The 25,555-nt window shown below is 31.8% G+C and overlaps 2 protein-coding genes across 2 annotated transcripts in view; one reads left to right on the top strand and one right to left on the bottom strand.

Annotated features, from left to right (window-relative positions):
• The window catches only part of LOC127702155 (probable G-protein coupled receptor B0563.6), a 55,107-nt gene extending 29,980 nt beyond the window's left edge, over positions 1-25,127 (bottom strand). Inside the window, exon 1 of the mRNA XM_052206260.1 lies at positions 24,201-25,127. The gene's annotated coding sequence lies outside the window, so the exon portion shown is untranslated. The remainder of the gene's footprint in view (positions 1-24,200) is intronic.
• LOC127702832 (uncharacterized) lies at positions 14,160-15,731 on the top strand. Its single transcript, XM_052207134.1, has one exon. It carries the CDS (start codon positions 14,160-14,162, stop codon positions 15,729-15,731), a length of 1,572 nt encoding a protein of 523 aa, XP_052063094.1.
• Positions 25,128-25,555: the final 428 nt, after the last annotated feature.

Genomic DNA, 25,555 nt, shown 5'->3' with positions numbered 1-25,555 from the left:
CTTGGGAATTATGTGCACTTTCAGCTATGTAAAACAGCAACCTTGAATGATTTCGATGATGGGAAACTGCTTTTTAATTATTGTATTGTTAGCTTGCTCTGACTTTTTGAGTGTTTTCTATCACTATGTTACATTTATATGCATGTAATTTTCCAATAAAAATTACAAGATCTAAACCATGTCTAACTTGGAAATCTAAAGTACTATTTAACAGATACTGTGATGAAACACGCCGATTAAAAAATGTTTATCAAAACATTTTCATATAATAATAATGACTTCTGAAGTTCAGTGGTCAAGGTTTTACGTTCTAAAAATGTTTTCTGTATGCTTTCTTCTAATTTAACGTGTTTATTGTGATTGTAACTGTCAATGTTTAAAATATTTGCATGTGTAAATATTTGTTCATTGTTACTAGCAGCTGGAAGATATATACCCTAGGATTATAACAGGATTTTGTTAAATTAGTAAAAGGTAGATTCATCAGAACGAAGCATGGTATGAATAAAAACCAATTGGAAATATATCGACACAGCATTCAGCAATAATTTTAGGAATTTTAGGTTACTTTTTAATATATTAACAGATCATGGATGAATATCGAAGCCAATATATACAATGTTGAACTTGATATTCAGGTTAAATCTGTCTATCACACTGTTTGACACCTAAAATAACGCACTGTTAATTCTGTCTGATGGTAATTGTTTTCCGTCGCTTCCGTTTCTCTCAATTTGTATATGAAATATATATTATCATAGAAGAGAGCAACAAGTAGAAGTAAAATAGTTAGAACAGTTTAGTAATACAGTTTAAAAATTTTAATTGAGATATCTGCTTGCGGAATTTAAATTTTTATTATGATGTTATTGTCTTGTTATCAAAAATTTCTCCCACTGTGACATAAAAAAGATTTTATTCTATTTGAAAACCTTGGTCACAGCTTATGATTGAACTTGCGTTTTCCACTTTTTTACAGCCATACATACAAGATAGCGTGCAGTTGATTGATAGTAATAAGTTCTGTCAAAATCGAATAGTTCACCCGGTGAATATCCTTAGATTACTAGACAAATAATTGGTAAAACGGAACTCATTTTAATTAATATGCATTTGATGAGAGTGAAGGTGTAAGCCTTTCGGCTGTTTCTGTTGTCGACATGTGTCCGTCATTGGCCGATTTATCTCGCGCTACAGAATTCATTTTTTAACATTTTATTTCAAGTTTTATCAATTGCATCTTCAAATTGTTTAGATAATAATTGTATTTTTAACACTAAAAAGTATCTTTTATATAGAATAAGGTGACGTAGTTTGATTGCCAAAAAGACAACTATCCACTAAAGACCAAATGACGAAGCATGTAGGGCACTGTACGGCCTTCAACAATAAGCAATACCCAAAATGTACGATAAGCTATGAAAGGATCTGGCATTAACAAATTGTGAAACCATTTAAAAGAGAAAACGAACGGCCTGATTTATACTAAAAACAAGAGAAAACGAACGGCCTGATTTATACCAAAAACAAGAGAAAAACAATTATGACAGCAACCAACTAAAGTCAGATTCTAGACTTGAGATAGGAACATATGACCGACAGCAACCTACTAAAGTCAGGCTCCGGACTTGAGATAGGAACATATGACCGACAGCAACCTACTAAAGTCAGGCTCCGGACTTGAGATAGGAACATATGACAGACAGCAACCAACTAAAGTCAGGCTCCAGACTTATGATAGGAACATTTGACCGACAGCAACCAACTAAAGTCAGGCTCCGGACTTGAGATAGGAACATATGACCGACAGCAACCAACTAAAGTCAGGCTCCGGACTTGAGATAGGAACATATGACCGACATCAACCAACTAAAGTCAGGCTCCGGACTTGAGATAGGAACATATGACCGACAGCAACCAACTAAAGTCAGGCTCCGGACTTGCGATAGGAACATATGACCGACAGCAACCTACTAAAGTCAGGCTCCGGACTTGAGATAGGAACATATGACCGACAGCAACCAACTTAAGTCAGGCTCCGGACTTGAGATAGGAACATATGACCGACAGCAACCTACTAAAGTCAGGCTCTGGACTTGAGATAGGAACATTAAGAATATAAGGAAGGGTTAAATGTTTTGTGAACACTCAATCTTCTCCCTAACTTGATACAGTAATGTAAACACACAACATAAGAACATAAGAACACACTATACACATCACTAGTCACAAAAAAATCATAAAAACACTAGATACCGATCTATGAGTATTCTCAGTTTCTGATAGCTAGTTTGAAGCCATTTTCAACTAATAAATATGTGAGACCCGAAAATATGATATATTCCAGATAGTTTAATACAGACAAAATAAAAATAATATATTGATGTTGGACACATGAAAGATGTTATTTGGTATATTTATAATACTGTTTGACTTTCGAGTTCAAGAGACTCAATAAAAGTGGCCTTATCATACATTCTCATTTGTGATATAACAGAGGCGTTCAAAAATAATAGTATATACTACAACTATAGTAGTATGTCGATGCCAGTGAAATAAACAAAATATTTAGAACACGCACAATGAAAATCAAATTGCCATTGGGATTCGTCTATTTTGCTTTATTCATTTACAACATTGAAAACAATGACTGCTTTATTCATATTACGACATTTAAAAAAAGATTTTTCGTCAACAGCTTCGATTAACATTTAAAAAAAAACAAATTTAACATATTTTTAGAATCAAGTTAGATACACATTATGTTTTTTTATGAAATGCTTTCCCAATTATTTTACAATCTGAATCTTTCCAATGTAACATAAATAATTTGTATTCAATTAAAATTTTACAAAATTTCACAGTTGGATTCTTACATTATCACGAAAAAGAGCTGTATATAAATTATGAATGGTCCCAAATGGATGATACATTAAAAACCAAAACATTATGAAAATAACAGAATAATTCGACCTGTCTGTTTTGATTGAAACTGACATTTTTGTACGATTTTTGAAACCGAGTTCTAAAGTTCTTAGTTTTGTTATTGTTATAAAAGAAAGCAATGCCAAGAAATCATTTGATTAAAGTTTGTAAAAATATCGCAGATTGGTGGATGCGTTGGCATTGATAGATTGTATTTGTTAACATTGTACGTAAATAGATATTCTGCAGAATAGCAATAGTTCTTTATATCCATCTTTTTCATCAGCCAAATGTAGATATTATACGTATTGTAGGAGTAAACACATTAGATCTGTCATCTTATCTAAAGCAAGAGAAATTAAAAAAGTTTTGAAATTGGTTAAAGGAATGAAGTACATATGTAATATGTGATTAACCATATGGGTTTTGTTCATTGTTGAAGGCCGTATGGTAACCTATTAGTTGTTAACTTCTACGTCATTTTGTCTCTGGTGGAGAGTTGTCTCATTGATAATCATACCACATCTCCTTATTTTTGTATACTATAATTTTATCTAGGTGAAAGAGTTATATTATAGAGTTAAAATCTTATATAGTGTGTACATTTCCCTGCTCGTGTATATTTATAATACTGTTTGACTTTCGAGTTCAAGAGACTCAATAAAAGTGGCCTTATCATACATTCTCATTTGTGATATAACAGAGGCGTTCAAAAATAATAGTATATACTACAACTATAGTAGTATGTCGATGCCAGTGAAATAAACAAAATATTTAGAACACGCACAATGAAAATCAAATTGCCATTGGGATTCGTCTATTTTGCTTTATTCATTTACAACATTGAAAACAATGACTGCTTTATTCATATTACGACATTTAAAAAAAGATTTTTCGTCAACAGCTTCGATTAACATTTAAAAAAAAACAAATTTAACATATTTTTAGAATCAAGTTAGATACACATTATGTTTTTTTATGAAATGCTTTCCCAATTATTTTACAATCTGAATCTTTCCAATGTAACATAAATAATTTGTATTCAATTAAAATTTTACAAAATTTCACAGTTGGATTCTTACATTATCACGAAAAAGAGCTGTATATAAATTATGAATGGTCCCAAATGGATGATACATTAAAAACCAAAACATTATGAAAATAACAGAATAATTCGACCTGTCTGTTTTGATTGAAACTGACATTTTTGTACGATTTTTGAAACCGAGTTCTAAAGTTCTTAGTTTTGTTATTGTTATAAAAGAAAGCAATGCCAAGAAATCATTTGATTAAAGTTTGTAAAAATATCGCAGATTGGTGGATGCGTTGGCATTGATAGATTGTATTTGTTAACATTGTACGTAAATAGATATTCTGCAGAATAGCAATAGTTCTTTATATCCATCTTTTTCATCAGCCAAATGTAGATATTATACGTATTGTAGGAGTAAACACATTAGATCTGTCATCTTATCTAAAGCAAGAGAAATTAAAAAAGTTTTGAAATTGGTTAAAGGAATGAAGTACATATGTAATATGTGATTAACCATATGGGTTTTGTTCATTGTTGAAGGCCGTATGGTAACCTATTAGTTGTTAACTTCTACGTCATTTTGTCTCTGGTGGAGAGTTGTCTCATTGATAATCATACCACATCTCCTTATTTTTGTATACTATAATTTTATCTAGGTGAAAGAGTTATATTATAGAGTTAAAATCTTATATAGTGTGTACATTTCCCTGCTCGTGTGTGATGCCTGTCATTTTTACGAGGTCAAACAGTCCTAATTTTAAAGACTGAAAATACCATAACTTTTTCTGTATAAAGTGATTTACTAATAACAAACTGTAGTCTCTAATGTTAAATCTCAAATGATGAAAAGAAGGTAGAAGGCATCATTGATATTAGAAGTGAATATACTCAAATGCCAAACCATATAGACTAATGCAAAATACTACCATATTAATTTCAAAACCCTATATATATATAAATGTCAAAATTAAATTTGCTAAATCATATTGACTTTATAAACCTACATATATAAAAGCTAAATTCTAAGGACTGAGATTAAAATAAGGCAACAGTGCCAAAAAGTATTGGCTTAAAAAACTACACCCACCAGTGTCAAACAGCACATGTTGATATTGCCATTGTTACATGCATTAGTATTTAATTTGGATACATGAATTGCATAACTATGATAATCCATTTGCAAGGTTTTTTTGTTTCAGATTTTTAAAAAGTCCTATCGTAATTCTGTACAATGTCGGTTAACCAACGTTAGCATTACGGTATACTAAATAAAAGTAGCTTATCCTGACTCGACACCAAGCTTACTTTGGCACTATAAAATATATTTAAAGTTAATGATAATATCCTTTGGTTGTTATTTGAATAATGGAATGTGTTAAAATGCAATTCATTGTAATTACTTCCAGCGTCTTTTACGATTTTATTGAAAAAGAGAACATTCACAGCGGAGACTATGTAATTTATTAGAAAGCTTGTCATGTAGATAAGTATTTCATGGTTAGAAAGGTGCTTTCTTCGTAAAGTCTGTCGACATAGTTACAAAATATTAACTCCCAGATATGTTATAACTAGTCTTGCTATTATTGTATTCCATTTAGACACATTAAACTTGCAATAAACAGATAAAATTAGGTAGTTATTATGTAAGAGCATTTAGTGGATTAATGTTTTAATTCCTGGTAGATGGGTTTGGCAGTTTTATTAACTTATAAGTTGACTTAGTTAAAGGCATCAGCACAATCTTTATCTTTGTAATATTGAAGGGAAAAGAATTATTTAGGGCCGAAATGATCCTAAAACTAAATATTTCATTTTTTTTTTCAATTTGCCATACGAATTGTTTTGAATCTATGTTCTGAAATACAATAATTACTTGAATATTTTCGTTTCAAACTTATTATTTGAGCTACATAGCTAGACTTAAAAAAGTAGATAAGGCAAATTATATTAGAAACAAACAAACTTTTGAATGTTTCACTCACTCATATTTAGGAATAATAGGCATCATAACTTGTACCCCAAAAGATGGCATCACAGGAAGTGTCTTGCGTGATTGTTTATGAGTTCAAACATTATTTTTGGCTGCTATTGTATTCATTGTTGATTTAGCTAAAAGTTGTCAAAAATGGGATAACATTAGTTTTGGTGATCGTGAATTTTCAGGACCAAATTTAAATACTAGTAACGGAATTTTAAAAAAATACTTGTATACTACATTATATTAATAAAATCAACGTATATACAAGGGCAGCAAAGATCCATTATTTTAATTCTTTGAAGTACTGATCAATTTTGGCGGCAATATTTTGTATTTCGTTCATTGTTTCCGTACGTTGTCTCAGAAGAACACATATATCTGAGTTAGTCTGAAAGCTTTTATAGAACTTCGGCAGGTGCAGATATATTTATAATTTAAGTGTATCGATCATAAATAATTCATGCTTAGAAAACATTTCCGTTTTTTGTTTGTCTGTTTTTGTTGAGTGACTCTTTAAATTGACTCAGTAGACTTGGTACCTTTAATATTACTGTCGAAACATTATGAAACATATACCGTTTTATTGGCATACACTGTATACCTTTTAATTATTTTATTTTTCTTGAACAAAGTACTTGTACTATTAGGTTCTATCTTCCGTTTTTCTGAAGATTTATGTTTTGATATTTATTTCTCTATCTTAACTGTTATTTCAATGAAACTTAATTCGTGGAGAAATAATTTTATGAGGTTTAAAAGTTTGTTTATAGGGAATAAAACAGCAGGAAATGAAGTCTTTAACTTAGCATAAAAACTTTGAATTTATATTTGTAGTAGAACGGATTATAAAAAGAATATACTGGCAGTACGAAACGAACTTTTAATGAATGATAATAGAGTGGATTAATACAAAGGAAAACACTGCTGATGAATATCCTTGAATATTTAAAACAGAATTAAAGAATCGCGTATTTTGTCGAAAACATTTCTAATACGGTGATGTCCTTGAATGTTTAAAAAATGTTGCCTATAATTTGTATTCTAAGATCATTAATAGTCCAATAACTGCTGACATCGTCATCCTATTATTCTATTAGTCTGGTAAAACTATAGTAAATTGATGAAAAAGGCATTGAACTGAATTCAAATTATTGTAAATTAAATAAAATACTTAGTCGAAAAACTTACCACACATCAGACTAGAATCTAAATGTTCATTGCTGTAAAACTGACCATACAGATATTTATAAGAGTGAAAGCAGTCATTGTTTACTAGCTAAAACAGCCTTATATGAAACAGGTTCATTGCTGTAAAACTGACCATAAAGATATTTAGAAGAGTGAAAGCAGTTGTTGTTTACCAGCTTAAAAACTAATTTGAAACACTTTCATTGCTGTAAAACTGACCATAAAAATATTTATAAGAGCGAAAGCAGTCGTTGTTTACCAGCTGAAAAAATAAATACGAAACAGGTGACATCCATTTCAGTTTTTGTGATCTTACTGGTCAACTCCACTGTTTGTAGACTTAGTTTCCGATGATGTTATGCTATAATAGTCGTGACTCAGACATTTGATTAATCTCGTTTGAATGTGCTAGTTTCGTTATTGGTGTCAATGTTTTAACCATACTCGGATGATCGTTCTTTTCTGACAAAGATGGTCGTTTTTTTTCTGATAACATATTGGTCTGTTCTGTTGACATGACACTATCAGGTATGTCAGTCATGTTTAGTAATAGTTTTGTAGTCTTTTGTTATTGTTTTTGTCGTTTCGTCGTTTTATGTAATATTTTCAATTAACTTATGATTTTTTTTTTGCCCCTTGGCATTTTCTCTCTGTTTTTGAGGTGACATAAGAATATTTATTTGCTGAGTAAAGTGGATGATAGAAGATATTTCTGGTATGGTTAGATTAAGTCAGCAGATTGGAGTACCTTATGCATGTGATAATAATAGATTTGACTGTTTTGTCAATATGTAGTCAGCAGATTTGTCTGTTCTGTCTCCATTAAGTCAGCAGATTGGTCTACCATAGTCAGCTGATAACAACAGATTTGTCTATTCTGCTTCAATGAAGTCAAAAGATTGGTCTGTCATGTTATAGTGGTATTAACAGAACTGACTGTTCTGTCAAGTTGAAGTCAGCGGATTGGTCTTTCCTGTTTTCGTGACATAATAAGTTTTGTCTGTTCTATTAAGATGAAATCAAAAGATTAACTGTAATGTTAAAGTGCATTAGCAGAACTGACTGTTATTTCAAGTTGAAGTCAGCGGATGGGCCTGTCCTGTTTATGTGGCATAAGCTAATTTGTCTGTTCTGTCTGGAGGATATCAGCAAATGTCCTGTTAAGATGGCATTAGCAGAATTATCAGTTCTGTTAAGATGAAGTCAACAGATTTGTCTGTTCTAATTAAAACCTAGTGTCATGTATGTACATGTCTTAAAATGTCAGTTTCGCAATTTTTTTTAAATCAAGCAAGATACAACTTTTTAGTTGACATGTTTTTTCCCTAAATATTTTTCAACTTGAATATTTCCATGAATCCTTTCTTTTCAGTTATATTTTACTAACTTTCACAGTTGGATTTTTTAATTGTCATGAAAGGGAAGATATAGATATAAGTTCTCAGTATTCCCAAATGAATGCGACATTTAAATCCAAATCATTGTGAAAATACTCTCTGTTTAGCCAAGCTGACAGATTTGTATGATTTTTTAAACAAAGTTCTCAAGCAATTTCTTAGTTTTGTTGTTAGATGCTAAGAGATCACTTGATTAAAATTGGTGAAAAAATCGCAGATTGGCTGAAGTTTTGGCATTGATTTATTATAGTCTGTACTGTTAAAGTGAGGTCAGCAGATTCAACTGTACTGCATATTAAGCTAGTTTTTAGTGTTAATGCTTCATACTTTCAATGTTCCATACATAATTTACTTTTGATCGTGACAAGTATAATGTACCAGACTTGAGTGTCGGTGAGTTCGACAACTATTTTATTAAAAAAAAGTATGTTTCCAGAGAACTTATTAATATATCTGAAGAAAAAAATTGCAACAATCTAAAATGTAAGAAAAGATCACAAGTTAATTGTTCCATGTTGCTGAGTTTTTATCAAAATCACATTAAATTTTTTGACGGACAACTTTTTCAAAATGATATTTTGCCCTCAGTAATCATTTACCGATACATTTGGTATTCAATTAAGATTTGGATGCTTCTTTTTGTAAATTAATTGGGATGTAAAAGCGTTGACCGAAGTACATTTTGTATCAAGCGCGGAGGCGCTTCATTCTAAAAATGTGCGCACGGTCAACGCTTTTACAACCCTATAAAATTACTAAAAGAAGCATTCAATACTTATAATTACATTTTTTTTGCTAGGATCATGAAAACACGATTTCTATCAAGTGTTTCTTTTATTAACTTGTTCACTTTATTGTGATAGCTCGTGTCATCATGAATGTTAATATCAGAATGACGCGAGATTGCTGTTAGCTAATCAAAATAACGTTTTATAATGAAACATACCAATATTTCGGACTTAATTTCTATTTCAAAAAACAACGGCAGACATTATCTGTTAACAAAGCTCTGTTCATTACCGGTTAATAAGATAAATAAAATTTTAGAGGATTGCAACACAATTTCATATAGCAGTCCTAAGTATGAAATCGTTCAAATTATAATGGCATATTGTTATTCTAAACTGTTTCCCAAAATTGATCGCCCTGAAGATCATAAAAAACAGTTTATTAAAATAAAGTATGTCAATAAAGGTTTTGATTTTGTAAATATTGCCGGTATTTTTAACGACCATTCTGTTAAAGAACAAATTCCGGGATATTTTGATAATACTGAGCTCCCTCTTATTTGTTATATTTACAAGAAATCTACCCGGAAATTTGTGTTTAATTATAGCCAATTGTGTAAAGATGTTATTATCAGTGAAAATACACCTACTTCATGTAATTGCAGTAATTCCGAATACATTTATGGACCCATTTCCCATGTTATAACAGGAGATCTTAACATCGTTCAAGACCGAGAGTTAAAATCATTCCTCAGTAAAGGACCTAAATATCGTCCCCCGTCAATTATTAATTGGAATGAGTGTCGTAATATCATCCACGACTCACTCCATACTTACTGTTTGAAATGGATAAAACGGGAAAAAGCTGACAAAAAATCTTTGGACTCTTTTTTTAAATCAGTAATGAACATAGTTGATATACGTATTCAACATTTTAAAGAACATTTTACTCTTAACAATAACCACAATAAACCTATTTCTCGTATCAAACATAAACTAAAAGAACTAGCCAAGGAATTTGTTTTTGTCCCGGCCGATAAAGCTGCTAATAATATTATTATTGTTTGACGTAAATTTTACATTGAGGTTCTGAAAAAAGAAATCACCAATTCACCAACATTCCAACTGACTCCATTTTCAGAAAACGACATCTGTAACAAACATAAACTTTTAGCTACCGCTTTACAAGCAGAACCAAATACAATGAAAGTCCCAACTATGTATTGGCTTCCGAAGCTACACAAAACACCTTACAAATATAGATTCATTTCGTCTTCAAGCCATTGTTCCACTACTAAATTGTCTATTCTTCTTACCAGTACACTTGGTACAATCAAAAACCTGATAATAAATTGTTCAAATAAGGCCTTCGAAAATAGTGGAATTAATTACTTTTGGAGTGTCAAGAACTCGTTGGAAGTACTTGATAAATTGCATGCATATATTGGTGATTTTGAATCTGTTCAAAGTTTTGATTTTTCTACCCTATATACCACATTGCCTCACATTCTCATTAAGAAAAAATTCACACACCTAATTAAATGGGCATTTAAAAAGTCAGAATGTGAATATATATGTTCAAACTCTTTTAGGTCATTTTTTAGTAGCAATAAACAAAAAAACTATGTCAATTGGACATGCTTTGATACTATATATGCCCTTGAATTTTTACTAGATAACATTTTTGTTCGCTTTGGAGATTCCGTATATCGTCAGGTTATCGGAATTCCAATGGGGACTAACTGTGCACCACTTATTGCGGACCTTTTTTTGTATTGCTATGAGTTACAATTTATGACAAAAATCAGTAAAGACCCATCGAAACAACATCTGATACACAAATTTAATAATACTTTTAGATATTTGGATGATATTTTGGCTCTCAATAATGACGACTTCAGTATGTATACTAAAGAAATTTATCCTGTTGAACTTACTTTAAATAAAGCTAATACTAACAATGACCACTGCCCTTTCCTCGATCTTGATATCCATATCATTAACGGAAAGCTTAATACTAAAATATATGATAAAAGAGATGATTTTTCATTTCCTATCGTTAATTATCCATTTTTAGATGGTGACGTTCCCTTGTCACCATCTTACGGTGTTTATATATCTCAACTTGTACGATTCGCTCGTGTATGTAACAATGTTTTAGATTTTAACGAGAGAAATTTATGTATTACTGAAAAATTATTACACCAGGGTTTTCGATATCACAAACTAGTCAAAACATTTACTAAATTTTATCATCGGTATAAGGACATCATTCGTAAATATAGCTCAACATGCAGACTTCTTATACGTTCAGGTATTTCACATCCAATTTTTTATGGAAATATTCTTTATAAAGCACAAAAATGTCAGTATTCACCTCTGAAACTAACAAAACCTTTAAATAGACTTATTAAGAAGGGATATAGTTACGATACTGTTGTCAGGTCATTAAAGATTGCATATTTTGGCGTTAATATTGATTCACTTATAAGGTCTTTGCATCGGCACTAAACACATTTATTTAAAAACCAGTTGTTGGCATGACACGGGTTATGTTCTTCTCATATATGTTATGATGGTATGATACTAAACCCCTAACGGGAAGGATTGTGCCTGATATTCATATGATGAAGACATAATCTTTCAATCAGTTTAATTGAAGTCTGGAGCTGGCATGTCAGTTAACTGCTAGTAGTCTGTTGTTATTTATGTATTAATGTCATTTTGTTTATTTTCTTTGGTTACATCTTCTGACATCAGACTCGGACTTCTCTTGAACTGAATTTTAATGTGCGTATTGTTATGCGTTTACTTTTCTACATTGGCTAGAGGTATAGGGGGAGGGTTGAGATCTCATAAACATGTTTAACCCCGCCGCATTTTTGCGCCTGTCCCAAGTCAGGAGCCTCTAGCCTTTGTTAGTCTTGTATTATTTTTAATTTTAGTTTCTTGTGTACAATTTGGAGTTTAGTATGGCGTTCATTATCACTGAACTAGTATATATATTTGTTTAGGGGCCAGCTGAAGGACGCCTCCGGGTGCGGGAATTTCTCGCTGCATTGAAGACCTGTTGGTGGCCTTCTGCTGTTGTCTGTTCTGTGGTCGGGTTGTTGTCTCTTTGACACATTCCCCATTTCCATTCTCAATTTTATGTAATGTAATTATTTAAAAATCTATGTGGAAATCTTCAGTGAATTTGTCAGACACAGATATAAACTTTCTGTTATTTCTTGGATATCAATTATTTATTTAAAAATGTAAAAATATCATTCTATGATTGTTCCCTTTCTAATGTAAATCTGAGCAGTCAGAGCTTCATTTATAAAAACCATCTGAATGCGTTAGCACAGACTTGACTGACATTTTTGACTTTGATTCCTCGATTTTAATTACATTTATGTCTCGGAAATGTAATTTTCGCTATTCTAATGCCATATTATCTGATAACATGCTTGGAGAAGCTGACATGAATCTAATGCCCTAAAATTGACATTATAATAGATAAAGAAATTTTAGAGGTGAGAAACCACTATTGAATTAAAGGATTTAATCATGCTGTAATTGAAGATAGCTAGACTCTCAAGTTCCGAGAGCAGGTTTTCTAGAGGTCTTCAATTTATTTTATCGTGTTCACATAAAATAAAATCAGTAGAACTTTTGTAAATCTTTCGTATTTGTTTTGAAATTAATTCAACTTACTATCTGCAATAAAAAAAAATGCACATATTGGATCGATATCAACGGAACGGAAAATAGATTAGAGCGCAGTGTCTTTTAATCAAATAGAAAAAGATCTGCGTCGACAAAAGACAGAAAGATTACTAAATACTATGTATTTAATTCTTATTTTCAAACTGTAACACTATGACAAGAAAGATTCAATGTATAGAAAATTAAAACTGCGAAAGACTTATGCGGACAATTTCGTTCAAAATAACATGAATATACCAGTTTTCGCTCCAGGGCATGATGTTTGAAGTCCTCATCTGGTTTCTTATAAAACAGACCAAAATGGAGATAATAAAGATGCAATCAGAAACTATAAATCGTTAAAACAAAATATTAGCAAACTTCATTAAAATCTAAAATCAAAGCAGACTCTTGTTATAAAACGGGTGTATTATAAACGGACAGGAAGGTAGATTCTTATCAACATGTGGCACCTCTGATATTTCTTATAGTCAAATCTTGTATTAAGTGACAAACGGGATAGAAAGGGTGAAAAGGTTACTACAGCATACAAACATATCTCCCGAGTCATCTTTCAAAAACACGTTATGAACTATTTTTGTTTAAAAACTTCAATTATTGAATATTTATTATTAGATACTAGTATCTCCCGCGAAAACGAAAATATTGAACGATCTCTCTTATAAGAAAAATCTTTCGAATAAAATTAATCGTAAATTATACTAAATTGTTGAAGACTTACGAGTGTACCTTCCGTAAGTTTTCCATAAAAAGGGCTAGAGGAACCTAGATTAAGAACAATAAGTTGAATATTAAAAGGTATAAGAATGTGTGTACGGCCAACTAGACATACCCATGGTCCACTGTCATACAGATAACGAATGAGCTTACGATACAAACAGGGTGGGAGTATATGTCCACTTAAACAGAACACATCCGTGGTTATATGTGTGAAGCAGATTACAAACGAGTAAACGATGAAAATAGGGTGGGAATGTGTCCACTTAAACAGAACACATCCGTTTTGAAATGTGAAGCAGGTAACAAACGAGTAAACGATGAAATCAGGGTTGGAATGTGTCTACTTTAACAGAACACATCCACGGTAATATGTGAAGCAGGTAACAAACGAGTAAACGATGAAATCAGGGTAGGAATGTGTCTACTTTAACAGTACACATTCGGGGTCATATGTGAAGCAGGTTACAAACAAGTAAACGATGGAAACGGTGGGAATGTGTCCACTTAACCACAACACATCCGTGGTGATATGTGAAGCAGGAAACAAACAATTAAACGATGAAAACAGGGTGGGAATATGTCCACTTAAACAGAACACATTTGCAATGATTTGTGAAGCAGATAGCAAACGAGTAAACGATGGAAACCGGATGGGAATGTGTCCACTTTATCAGAACACATCCATGGTAATATGTGAAGAAGTTAACAAACAAGTAAACGACGAAAACAGGGTGGGAATGTGTCCACTTAAACACAACACATCCGCAGCAATATGTGAAGCAGGTAACAAACGAGTAAACGATGGAAACAGGGTGGGAATGTGTCCACTTAAACACAACACATCCGCAGTAATATGTGAAGCAGGTAACAAACGAGTAAACGATGGAAACAGGGTGGGAATGTGTCCACTTAAACACAACATATCCGCAGTAATATGTGAGGCAGGTAACAAACGTGTAAACGATGGAAACAGGGTGGGAATGTGTCCACCTAAACAGAACACACCCGTTGTGATATGTGAAGCAGGTAACAAACAAGTAAACGATGGAAACAGGGTGGGAATTTGTCCACTCAAATATAACACATCCGTTGTGATATGTGAAGCAGGTAATAAACGTGTAAACGATGGAAACAGGGTGGAAATGTGTCCACTTAAACACAACATATCCGCAGTAATATGTGAAGCAGGTAACAAACGTGTAAACGATGGAAACAGGGTGGGAATGTGTCCACCTAAACAGAACACACCCGTTGTGATATGTGAAGCAGGTAACAAACAAGTAAACGATGGAAACAGGGTGGGAATTTGTCCACTCAAATATAACACATCCGTTGTGATATGTGAAGCAGGTAATAAACGTGTAAACGATGGAAACAGGGTGGAAATGTGTCCACTTAAACACAACATATCCGCAGTAATATGTGAAGCAGGTAACAAACGTGTAAACGATGGAAACAGGGTGGGAATGTGTCCACTTAAACACAACACATCCGCAGTAATATGTGAAGCAGGTAACAAACGTGTAAACGATGGAAACAGGGTGGGAATGTGTCCACCTAAACAGAACACACCCGTTGTGATATGTGAAGCAGGTAACAAACAAGTAAACGATGGAAACAGGGTGGGAATTTGTCCACTCAAATATAACACATCCGTTGTGATATGTGAAGCAGGTAATAAACGTGTAAACGATGGAAACAGGGTGGAAATGTGTCCACTTAAACACAACATATCCGCAGTAATATGTGAAGCAGGTAACAAACGTGTAAACGATGGAAACAGGGTGGGAATGTGTCCACTTAAACACAACACATCCGCAGTAATATGTGAAGCAGGTAACAAACGTGTAAACGATGGAAACAGGGTGGGAATGTGTCCACCTAAACAGAACACACCCGTTGTGATATGTGAAGCAGGTAACAAACAAGTAAACGATGGAAACAGGGTGGGAATTTGTTCACTCAAATATAACACATCTGTTGTGATATGTGAAGCAGGTAATAAACGTGTAAACGATGGCAACAGTGTGGGAATGTGTCGACTGAATTAGAACACATCCGTGGTGATATGTGAAGCAGATAACAAACGAACGATGAAAAAAGAACGAGATTATGATAACGATAAAATATTATTCGTGGATGGACATCTATAGTACAGAAAACGAATTCACAAAAGGGGTTTTGTCGATCACAAATGACATTTCAATGGTCGTCCATGATACAGATAAAGAACAAGGAACTCAAAAGTTCTGGGATTTGACTGACAGACAGAACAAACTAGCCTAATCATTTTTGATACAGATAGCGAACGAGTCATCAAAGGAAAATGTGCAGATTACTGAACCTGATTAATTGATTGACTTATAAACAGATTTAAGGTTTCAGTCAACTTGGTCGTTATAATTTAATTTTAGCTATTAGTTAGTATTTGTCAAGGTCAAAGGGCACTTTTTATCTAAGAAATGCTTATAGAAAAAAAAAAGAATGTTAGGTATCGAAAGAAAGGAGAGAAATTGTGCGAATATATAGATGCTGGTGGATTATTGTTATACATAATATAAAGAAAGTTTACAACTGGAAAATTGAAGAAAAATCATGAATCTCTGTTTATTATTCAGGCCATATCTTGTATGGCATAGCTTATTTCTCAGCTGGTTCTTCGATGTTTATAACATTGTTTTCGATTCGCATATTTTGAGTTAGAGTAATTTCCGTTTGCCGCCATATTGGAGGTCAACATACTCTAATGCCTTAAAAAAACCCAACCAAATTAAACTTTCTGAATAAATCTTCTGATAAAAGTTTCTGCGTAAAAATGTAGGAAGCGAAATTATGAATAAAAACATAAAAAGTAATATTATCAAAGGTTTTCGAAAACATTAAAACCTTTAATGTCATAGGTATCTTACGATATGTTCCTTTTATCAAAATTTTCCGTGATGTGTGAATTATATATTTCCATTGAATAATGTATTAATTGCTAATGGGTACATCAAATTATCAGAGCGGTTGGTACTCGGTTTTTTACCCGTTTGTGTATGTTTTTAATGATCTATCTGGTTATTGTCTTGACAAACGATAAATCTTTACTGGTAATGAAGTGTATTTTCATTATATTATAGTTTAATATGATCGCAAACCAGATAAAAGTCTATAATTGTATCATTATTCAATTTCTATAGTTGTTGAAATGGTATCAATTTTTATTTATAAATACATTATATTTATCATTTCCGTTCATGCTGAAAAAGAAATCGAGTTGTAACGAAAAGGTCGAACGTATTTTTCGGGTGCAGAATACTTAGAATTCAGTATGACTAATATGTATGTAGATTTTGTGAATTGTAATCATCTATGTCTATAAGGTCGGACTTCTCCTACACTTAAAATGCCATATAAATTTATATCAATTGGTCAATCCGTGCACTGGTCATCTTATGTGGTCAAATCATTTGTTTTTCACTGTCAGTTATATAAAGATTTCTACCAGTAGGATTGGCATTTTTCGAGTATTGCTGATTTTTTTTTTATCTTTGGATATATCAGTAAAACTCAGGTCAACTAGAAATAAAGATAATTGGTAAGGTTTTGGCTAAGATTGAAACATACAACTGCGTATCTATCAGGAAGCATTCAAACATGCAGAGAGTAATTATTTTTTTCTCATAATATAATACAAGATTGTCCATCGCATAAAGATTGCGTATAAAACCAATTTTTATATGATGATAGATCTGTGGTAATTTGTTCTGTCAATGAAAATGTCATGAGATCTTTTCAATGCAGTGTAGGTAGATTGGAATTTTGAATGGCGGGAATTCTTAAGGGACAATCAAAGATGCATCTCTTGATTTGTTTCATCATCTGGTAAAGCGTTTCAGTCATATCACCATTCATTGTTCACTTATTTTACGCACGAGGAGATATTTATGCTAAGAACGATTTTAGCAGTTTATATATGGAACAGTTTGTAGTGCTAAATATAGGCTCATCTTGACCTACACAGAGAAATGTATTTTGTTCAAAATTTTTGCCTGGACTTTTAAAAGCTTTCCTTGCGATATGGCTCTTTGTCGATTAAAAGCGTATAAATGAATAGAACATACCAAATTTGCATACAATAGATAAAACAGATGTGAATCGAAAGCATCACGAAAGTAAGGTACGACTTTTCTCGTGAAAACAGGAGTCTAGTACCTATTCAATGAATTGTAGAAAAAACCTATTCTGTGGGTGGCAATTTGAATTCATTCCTGAAAGCTGAATCATCTGAAGAAAAACTCCAAAATTTAAAAAATAGTATACCAAACGGCTAGAGGCCAAGCTGTTAAGTTAAGCTAAAAACCCAAGAAACTCCACTTAAGCTAGACCTTGAGCACCATTGTTGTATATCACTCGCTGAAAAGGTAGTTGCTGATTCGTAATACTCATACACAGCACTTAGTTTTCATTTATTACAAATTTTGTTGTAAACTTTTTTGCACAAGTAATATAATTGATATGAAGTCTTGATTCGGGTTTAGTTATTTGGCATCTGCTGCAACGTCATTTGTTATTGTTAACGTTAAAGAATGCACAGCTTCACTTATGATGGCATGAATTGAAACTAATATGCAATGAAGTTTGCGATGACCATGACGTTCAATGTAATAGATTTAGAACATTATTGAATGAATTATTTAACGAACTAAAACTCTTTGCGCACTGAAAAACAAATGTTGTGTTGGTGAAAATATATAGGGAAGTAGTCGGGCAGGTTTGCATCATATGGCATAATTTACATAAATTGTCATTTATAGTTAAGGAACAACTTGATTATAATTTGAATAGGAAAAGAATCTAAAAAAAGATATTTGGAATGAACAAATATTGTCTTACATGAAACTTTTAACATTTATTTTTTCGAGGCTTTTAAACTGGTAGGCTCGTCGTGTATTTCGATTATAATTCATGTCAAGAAGAAAAGACAGTGTATGGTTATACACGATCTTTTCCAGGACAAATTTGACATAACAAAGCAAATATCTTCATGTCACAATGTCCTATGACGCGTTTTTTCCCAAATGACCCAGGTCGATCGGGACAAGTGCCAACGAACGACGAATTAACGTCATATATCTGACTGTTAACGCCACAAACGATGGCTAATTCCAAATATTTATGCTATCTATACAATTTGACTACACGTATAGCATGCTTGCAGTATAAATGTACTTTTTTTTCGACTAGAAAGGCATTTAAAAATTTGCCACTGGACGTTTGCGTAAACAACAATCAGAGGACAATTACATAACGTGAAAGCACAGTTTGTATTAATTATTTTTTAAGTGAAAATCTTCTAAATGTGAAATTTCTTTCCATTTGTTTTTATTTTATTTACATTGTTATGGCAAATGATACGAGAAAGGGAAATTAATTTCAAAACCTTAATGTTTTAGTATTGAATTATCGATGGTGTAAATTGAAATTGTAACGAAACTTTAGGAGAATCTAATTTAGAATCATCAAGCTATTTTATCGAACTGATTTACATAATGAATGAAATGTATGGAAACTGCTAATCTTAAGATTCATCCAATATAGCAGTTTATTATCAACATTCATATTTGATTACGTTTAGGTTTAATTTGACGGGAAATAGTTCTTTTTTCATAATGTAGGAAATAAAATAAAGTTAAAAAAACTGTTGAAAAATAATATATATAGAGAAAAAGGCCAAAAGTTGAAACTTACAGTTGTCATCAGCCCTACAAACGTCCATCTGTAGTTTTTGCCGAGCCTTTCGCGAAAGCGAGACATAGCGATCCTAAATTCCGTCGTCGACGTCGGCGGTGTCAACATTTAGGTTCAGTCTGTGGTTAAAGTTTTTTTTTACATCAATAACTTTGTCAAACCTACATGGAGTTAGATGAAATTTGGACAGAAGCTGGTTTATGACCATAATGCAGTATCCAAAGCAAAATTTTGAAAATATTTATTTTCATTTTCCCTATTTTACTGCTAAATGGACTTAGTTTTTTTTTACATTTAACAAATAGATACAGTCTGGGGTTAAAGTTTGTTACACATCAAATACTTTGTCAAACCTTTATAGAATTTTATGAAACTTTTTTATGATTAAGAGATAATGTCTGAAGCACACGTTTGAAAATATATTTTCATTTTCAGTATTTTTCTGATAGATGGACTTTTTTACAGTTAACATTTACTGACAGTCTGGGATTAATTTTTTTTTACATGATAAGTTTGTTATCCTTCATGGATTGTTATGAAACTTGGACAGAAGCTAATCTTCAAGACCAAGAAATAGCACCTAAAGAGAAAGTTTGAATCTTTTTTAACATTCTGTATTTTACTGATACATGGACTCACTTTTCAAGTCAACATTACACTTTTACACTGACAGCAGCAATCGTAGGCGAGACACAGGGTTCCGCGGAACCCCTTACAAATTTTTAATTCTTTTTCGTTGCTGTATTCTTTGGTATTAACGTGCACATGACCTTGATGTAGGTCAATGGAAGAAAATAATTGTCTGTATGGGTTGAAAAAAATATATTGGTAGGAGCAAAAGTGGAAAATATTGCACCTCCATAAAGGAAACAATCATATCCTTTGTTTTTCTATCAAGTAATAGCGTTTTAAGTGTTCCTGTATCTTGTATTTTATATGACTATTATTGATTGACTAATTGATACATGTACTGCAATACATTATCAAATTGGTATCAAGTTCTTTTTCTAAATTTTGGACTGTTTGGAATGGGCATGGCTCTAAAAACAACTTATTAAAGGTACCAGGCTTATAATTTTGTACGCCAGACGTAAGGCGTTTCGTCTACAAAAGACTCGTCAATGATGCTCGAATAAAAAAGGACAAACTAAGTACGAAGAGAACCCAAAATTCCGAAAGGTCTTATCAAATGCAGCTATGGTAATCTAACATTATGAGATTGATCATTGCTTGCTTAACATCTAGTCGCACATAACGATATATATATATATATATATATAGTATCGGTAAAGCATGTCGTATAAAAATATTTTCACCAAGATTATGAAAATATCGAGGGATGGGACCATTTTTCCATTTTAAATGATAAACTTTATACCAAAATTATTATACAATTATTATATTAGGTTAATATAAAGTGCGATATAAGGCTTTACAAAGATATATTTTATGTTAGATGACAATCGAGCGTACATATTTTCATTTAATTGGCTATTTTTACAGGATATTTCATCCTATAAAATGTACTTGAAATCTAATCTCTATTGACTAATGACTATATCTTTTATTAGTTAACATCTGTCGATATAAGTTATAAGTTGATATGGAAATTATCAAAGTGTTCTTTACATGTTGTCAATGATACTACGAAAGGTTTTTAATGTTTTATTAACTAATTTCTTGTTTCCTGTTGACTTCTGACCATGAACTTTATGCTTTATTGGTAAAGAAATTGTGTGTTACCTCTCGTTCTTGTAATAATCTTTGACCTTTACATTAAAGAGAATAGCAATTTATCAGTTCAATGTATTATTTCTGTCTGCGTTTATTATGCGTCTCATTTTCTAAAAATGACGTTATATAGTGATGAGAGAGTCTGTCGTTCGTTCTTCAGTCGCACTTTTGTATCCGCAACTGCTACTGAACCGTTTCACCTAATTTTGTGAAATCCTTAAATTTATCACATTATGTTCTTTTGTACCTAGTATATCATTTCTTCATCGAAATCATTTTTGGATTAACTTTTGGATGACATGATATAGTACACATGTGTATCTAATTCTCCTACACCCCAGTCTTAATGTAAGGAAACATTCTCCGAATCTTTTTCATTTAAATTATGATGCTATTGTGCACCTTCCATTTGGTTTTTGGTCCGAATTATTGTTGATATTTTCCTTAGCAAATCATGGACTTTGCAAGTGGCGGGGTATTATTTCGTGAGCTTTGCTCGAAGTGCCTATAGTTTTGTCTTCGATTTTTATGTTTATAAAAATAATAATTATTTCATCGCTTGGAGTATAATGGCTCAGAGGAGATTTATTTCTGGTTTGATGCAACATCTCTCGTCGTCTCAAAACTCTAAGTCACGAAATCTTTAAATCGCTATTCAAAGTAAATTCGATAATGTAACTTGAAAAAAATTAAGTATGTAAGTTGTTTTTGAAATTCAACCAACACTCCTTGTAAAACAACGGTTTTCAATTAAAGAAAATGCAAATAGAAGCACTAAACAAAGTAGAACAAAGCTTTGTTAGAATAAAGTGATATACATGTACATTATTGGTGATTTTTTGTGAAAAAGATATAAAAAAACAGTATTGAAAACGAAAATTTTAAACGCATCGATATTTCATTTTTTTTCCCCCAATTTATTCCACATAATGTTTAATTGATAGAATTGAATTGTCATTAGATTGTTTGCATCACTAACAAGTTTTGATACATATCGTTGAATTGGATTCCATGACCAAGCTAGTCAGGTTTGTTTGTGTCTGGAGTCGTTGAATTGGAATCCATTCCCAAAACTGCAGTCAAATTGATTGTGTTTTTATCATTTTTTTTTAAAACATTGGCTAAGTCTTCAAGCAATGAAACAGCATAGTCGGAATTGATTATTAGAAGCGGAAGAAGTTGTTGATCTGGGAATTAGTTTAAGTATATTGCTATCAAGTGTATTTAAAAGTAAACGAGGTATGATAGCCATAGGTCAACAGCTGCGGTAAAATTGTAATTATTAGGATCTTATTTTATGATGACCACGATTTTTTTCTTTCTAGTGCGAGATGTGTGGATTTATATTATTCATTTTAAAATGAACAACCTCATTTAAATGTTACTTCAAACACAATTAATATGATTCATGTTGTGTTGATGAAACCATTAAAATAAATATTGACAATCACATATTTAGATATTCATACTTTTCTCTAGTTGTTTTTGACAAAGTTGGTCATATCACATTAAGGCCTTTTATGAAAAACAATAATACAAACCTAAATCCAGAATGATTCGTTTTTAGGAACATAGTGTTTACGATACCGACTTTCTTGCAATTGAACACAAAAGTATAAAATTTACATTAAGGTCTTTTATGGAAAACAATCACAAGAACCTAAATCCAAGACGATTCGTTATAGGGAACATAATTTTTACTACCGACTTTCTTGCAATTGAATACACAAGCAGAAAATTTACACTATGGTCTTTTATGGAAAACAATCATACGAACCTTAATCCAAGACGATTCGTTATAGGGAACATAGTTTTTACGACAGACTTTCTTGCAATTGAATACAAGAGCAGGAAAATTCACATTAATGTCTTTTATGAAAAACAATAATAGGAACCTAAATCCAGAACGAATCGTTATAGGGAACATAGTTTTTACTACAGACTTTCTTGGAATTGAATACAAAAGCAGATCATTCTGCAGTTTTATGAAATTAACACAGCCAGACAACGCGACTGTTATTTCAACCGAACTTTTATTATTATGAAGCAACTGTTTATCTCAGATTGTTTTGTTTGATGTAATAGTTTTATGTACTTTAAATCGTAATGTTTTGTAAAACTAGTCAAAACTTCGTGCGTCTTTATAAGTAAATGAACAGAAATGAATTTTCTCAATCGGAAATCAGAAGCATTTCGTCTTTATCATAGACAGCAACATTAAACAGATGAAACCAAACAGTTGCAGCTGTGTGCACTGTGCGATTGTAGCGCTAAAGATAAATAGTATTTTCAAATAATTCTTTACCCATTTTTCATTTAGATACTTAATGTTACTTTGTTTTGTATTTTATTATAATAGTTCGAACTGAAAACAATGTTAATGTATGGAAATTTCTAATTTGAGTTTGCGTCTCGGCAAGATTTTACTTATAATAAGTACTATTGATAGTATGTTAAACATATACTTTACATTGCATGACTGAATAAATTGAATTTCTTTCAAATCATGTTCAGTTTTTGTACTTTATCGTGGATTGCTCTTATGTAGTACAATAATGACCTTTTCGTATTCTTATTCATCAAAAATGGAGGTTTGTCAAATCGTATTAAATATTTCACTTAATATATGAATATAATAAATATAAATATGTGTTTATTAGTATTATTTGTAAGTTGCAGATGTTGTTTTTCATTCAATACTTGGTTATTGTTTGTTCGTTAGATATTCTAAAAGTAGATGATTTTTGTAATAGTAAGTGTTGATGAAACAAAAACATCAATTACTTGTTCCTATATAAATGCAAAATAAAAAGTCACTAAGTTGTCATAATTTTAATTGTTGGAATGCCGCTACCTTGTTAAATCTAAACAATAAACTTAAACGCAAGAACAACTTAGAATAAACAAGTCATAATTATTGGAGAGTTATAAAGAAAGATAATGATATTAAGTTTTTTATTATTTGATAACTGTGTTTTTCAGATTTTTTTATTTTCACTCCCACATAAATAGTAATTAGATAAAATTTGATTATATAATAAGTTGTAACTTACCTTTACTAAATTAATTTGAAGCTATCCTATATGTCAGATTTAAATTTTAAATCAACAGACGACAACATTTCACGTGCAGCAATTATCTGCTGCTACCTGTCGGAAAGTAAACATCTCCGTTTCTGTAGCAAGTTGTCTTTGATATTGATTCGTAGTAGATAATAAGTCCCACCTAACACAGCGAGAGCTACATGCTAAAGTTTTCACTCGAGTTGTTCTCAATTCCCAATGAAGACTTCATCAATATGTTAGATGTATGAACTGGAGGCCGATTAATGATATCGAGTGTAAAACAAATAATAGATACTGGGTGATGCCCATTACGAGGTGTATAATATGTAACAGTCTGCAAAACAAAAAAGAAGAAGAAAAAAAATATTATAAAACTGGCATATTTTATTTTGTACAACATGGAGATTGATGAGCTTTCTAAGGGTTATAAATTTAAAGTAGGTAAAATTAATATACTGCTGTATAGAATAATTGAGAGAAAAAATGATGTCGATATTCATTATATGTAATGTCTTTAAACATTTAATGGAAATAATTTTGGTTAATACCAATTAAATTCATCGTCAACAAGGAGAATTATATCTCTTTCATTTTATTTTGAAAAATGTCAGTTAAAAGAACAACTGCCAGAATCTGATGGCAAGCCATTCCAATCATGCCAAGTGGTTCGCAGTGTTAATCTTGGATATTATTCTACAGATAGTTGGAATTATACCAGCAATAATTAATCAAAATCAAACTGATTCAGATTATGACAGGAAAACTGTTAAATGATAAATATATAAAGTGGAAATAGAAACTGTTTAATTTAAACTCACTTCTAATTACAACGTGGATGCTCTTTTTAGCTCATCTGACCCGAAGGGTCAAGTAAGCTATTCTAACAAATTGGTGTCCGTCGTCCGGTAACGTTTACAAAAGTCTTCTCCTCTATCGAACAAAATTGACCATAATCATCATTGTGGTATCTTTAGTTTAAAAATTATGTTCGATGATCCCGCGTGCCGACCAACCAGGCCGACATGGCAAAAGTAGAACATGCGTGTAAAATGCAAGTTTTGTCAATTTTGAAAACCACTATAGATAAGAGAAAGATTTGACAGTGCATAAATGTTTAGAATTACGAGATCTTGGTGTACCTAGTACTGTCCATTTGAATAAATACTGTCAGAACTTTGAAAATCTAAAATGAACAACATGTCAAAATCTACGAATAAGTGAACAAGGCCGAAATCGTCAGACGAGTCCTTATTGGGAGTAATTGCCCTTTGATAAAGATTGTTACCATTTTTTTGCGCTTTTGCCTATTATCTTGAAAATTAATAAAGAAAGATAGAAACTGT

Source organism: Mytilus californianus, unplaced genomic scaffold, assembly GCF_021869535.1.
Source record: "Mytilus californianus isolate M0D057914Y unplaced genomic scaffold, xbMytCali1.0.p SCAF_5, whole genome shotgun sequence".
Lineage (NCBI taxonomy): Eukaryota > Metazoa > Mollusca > Bivalvia > Mytilida > Mytilidae > Mytilus > Mytilus californianus.
This window is presented reverse-complemented; position numbering and strand designations above follow the sequence as displayed.

Coding starts and splice junctions, on each gene's coding strand:
- LOC127702832 (XM_052207134.1), top strand. CDS start 14,160: ATGGAAACGGTGGGAATGTGTCCACTTAACCACAACACATCCGTGGTG.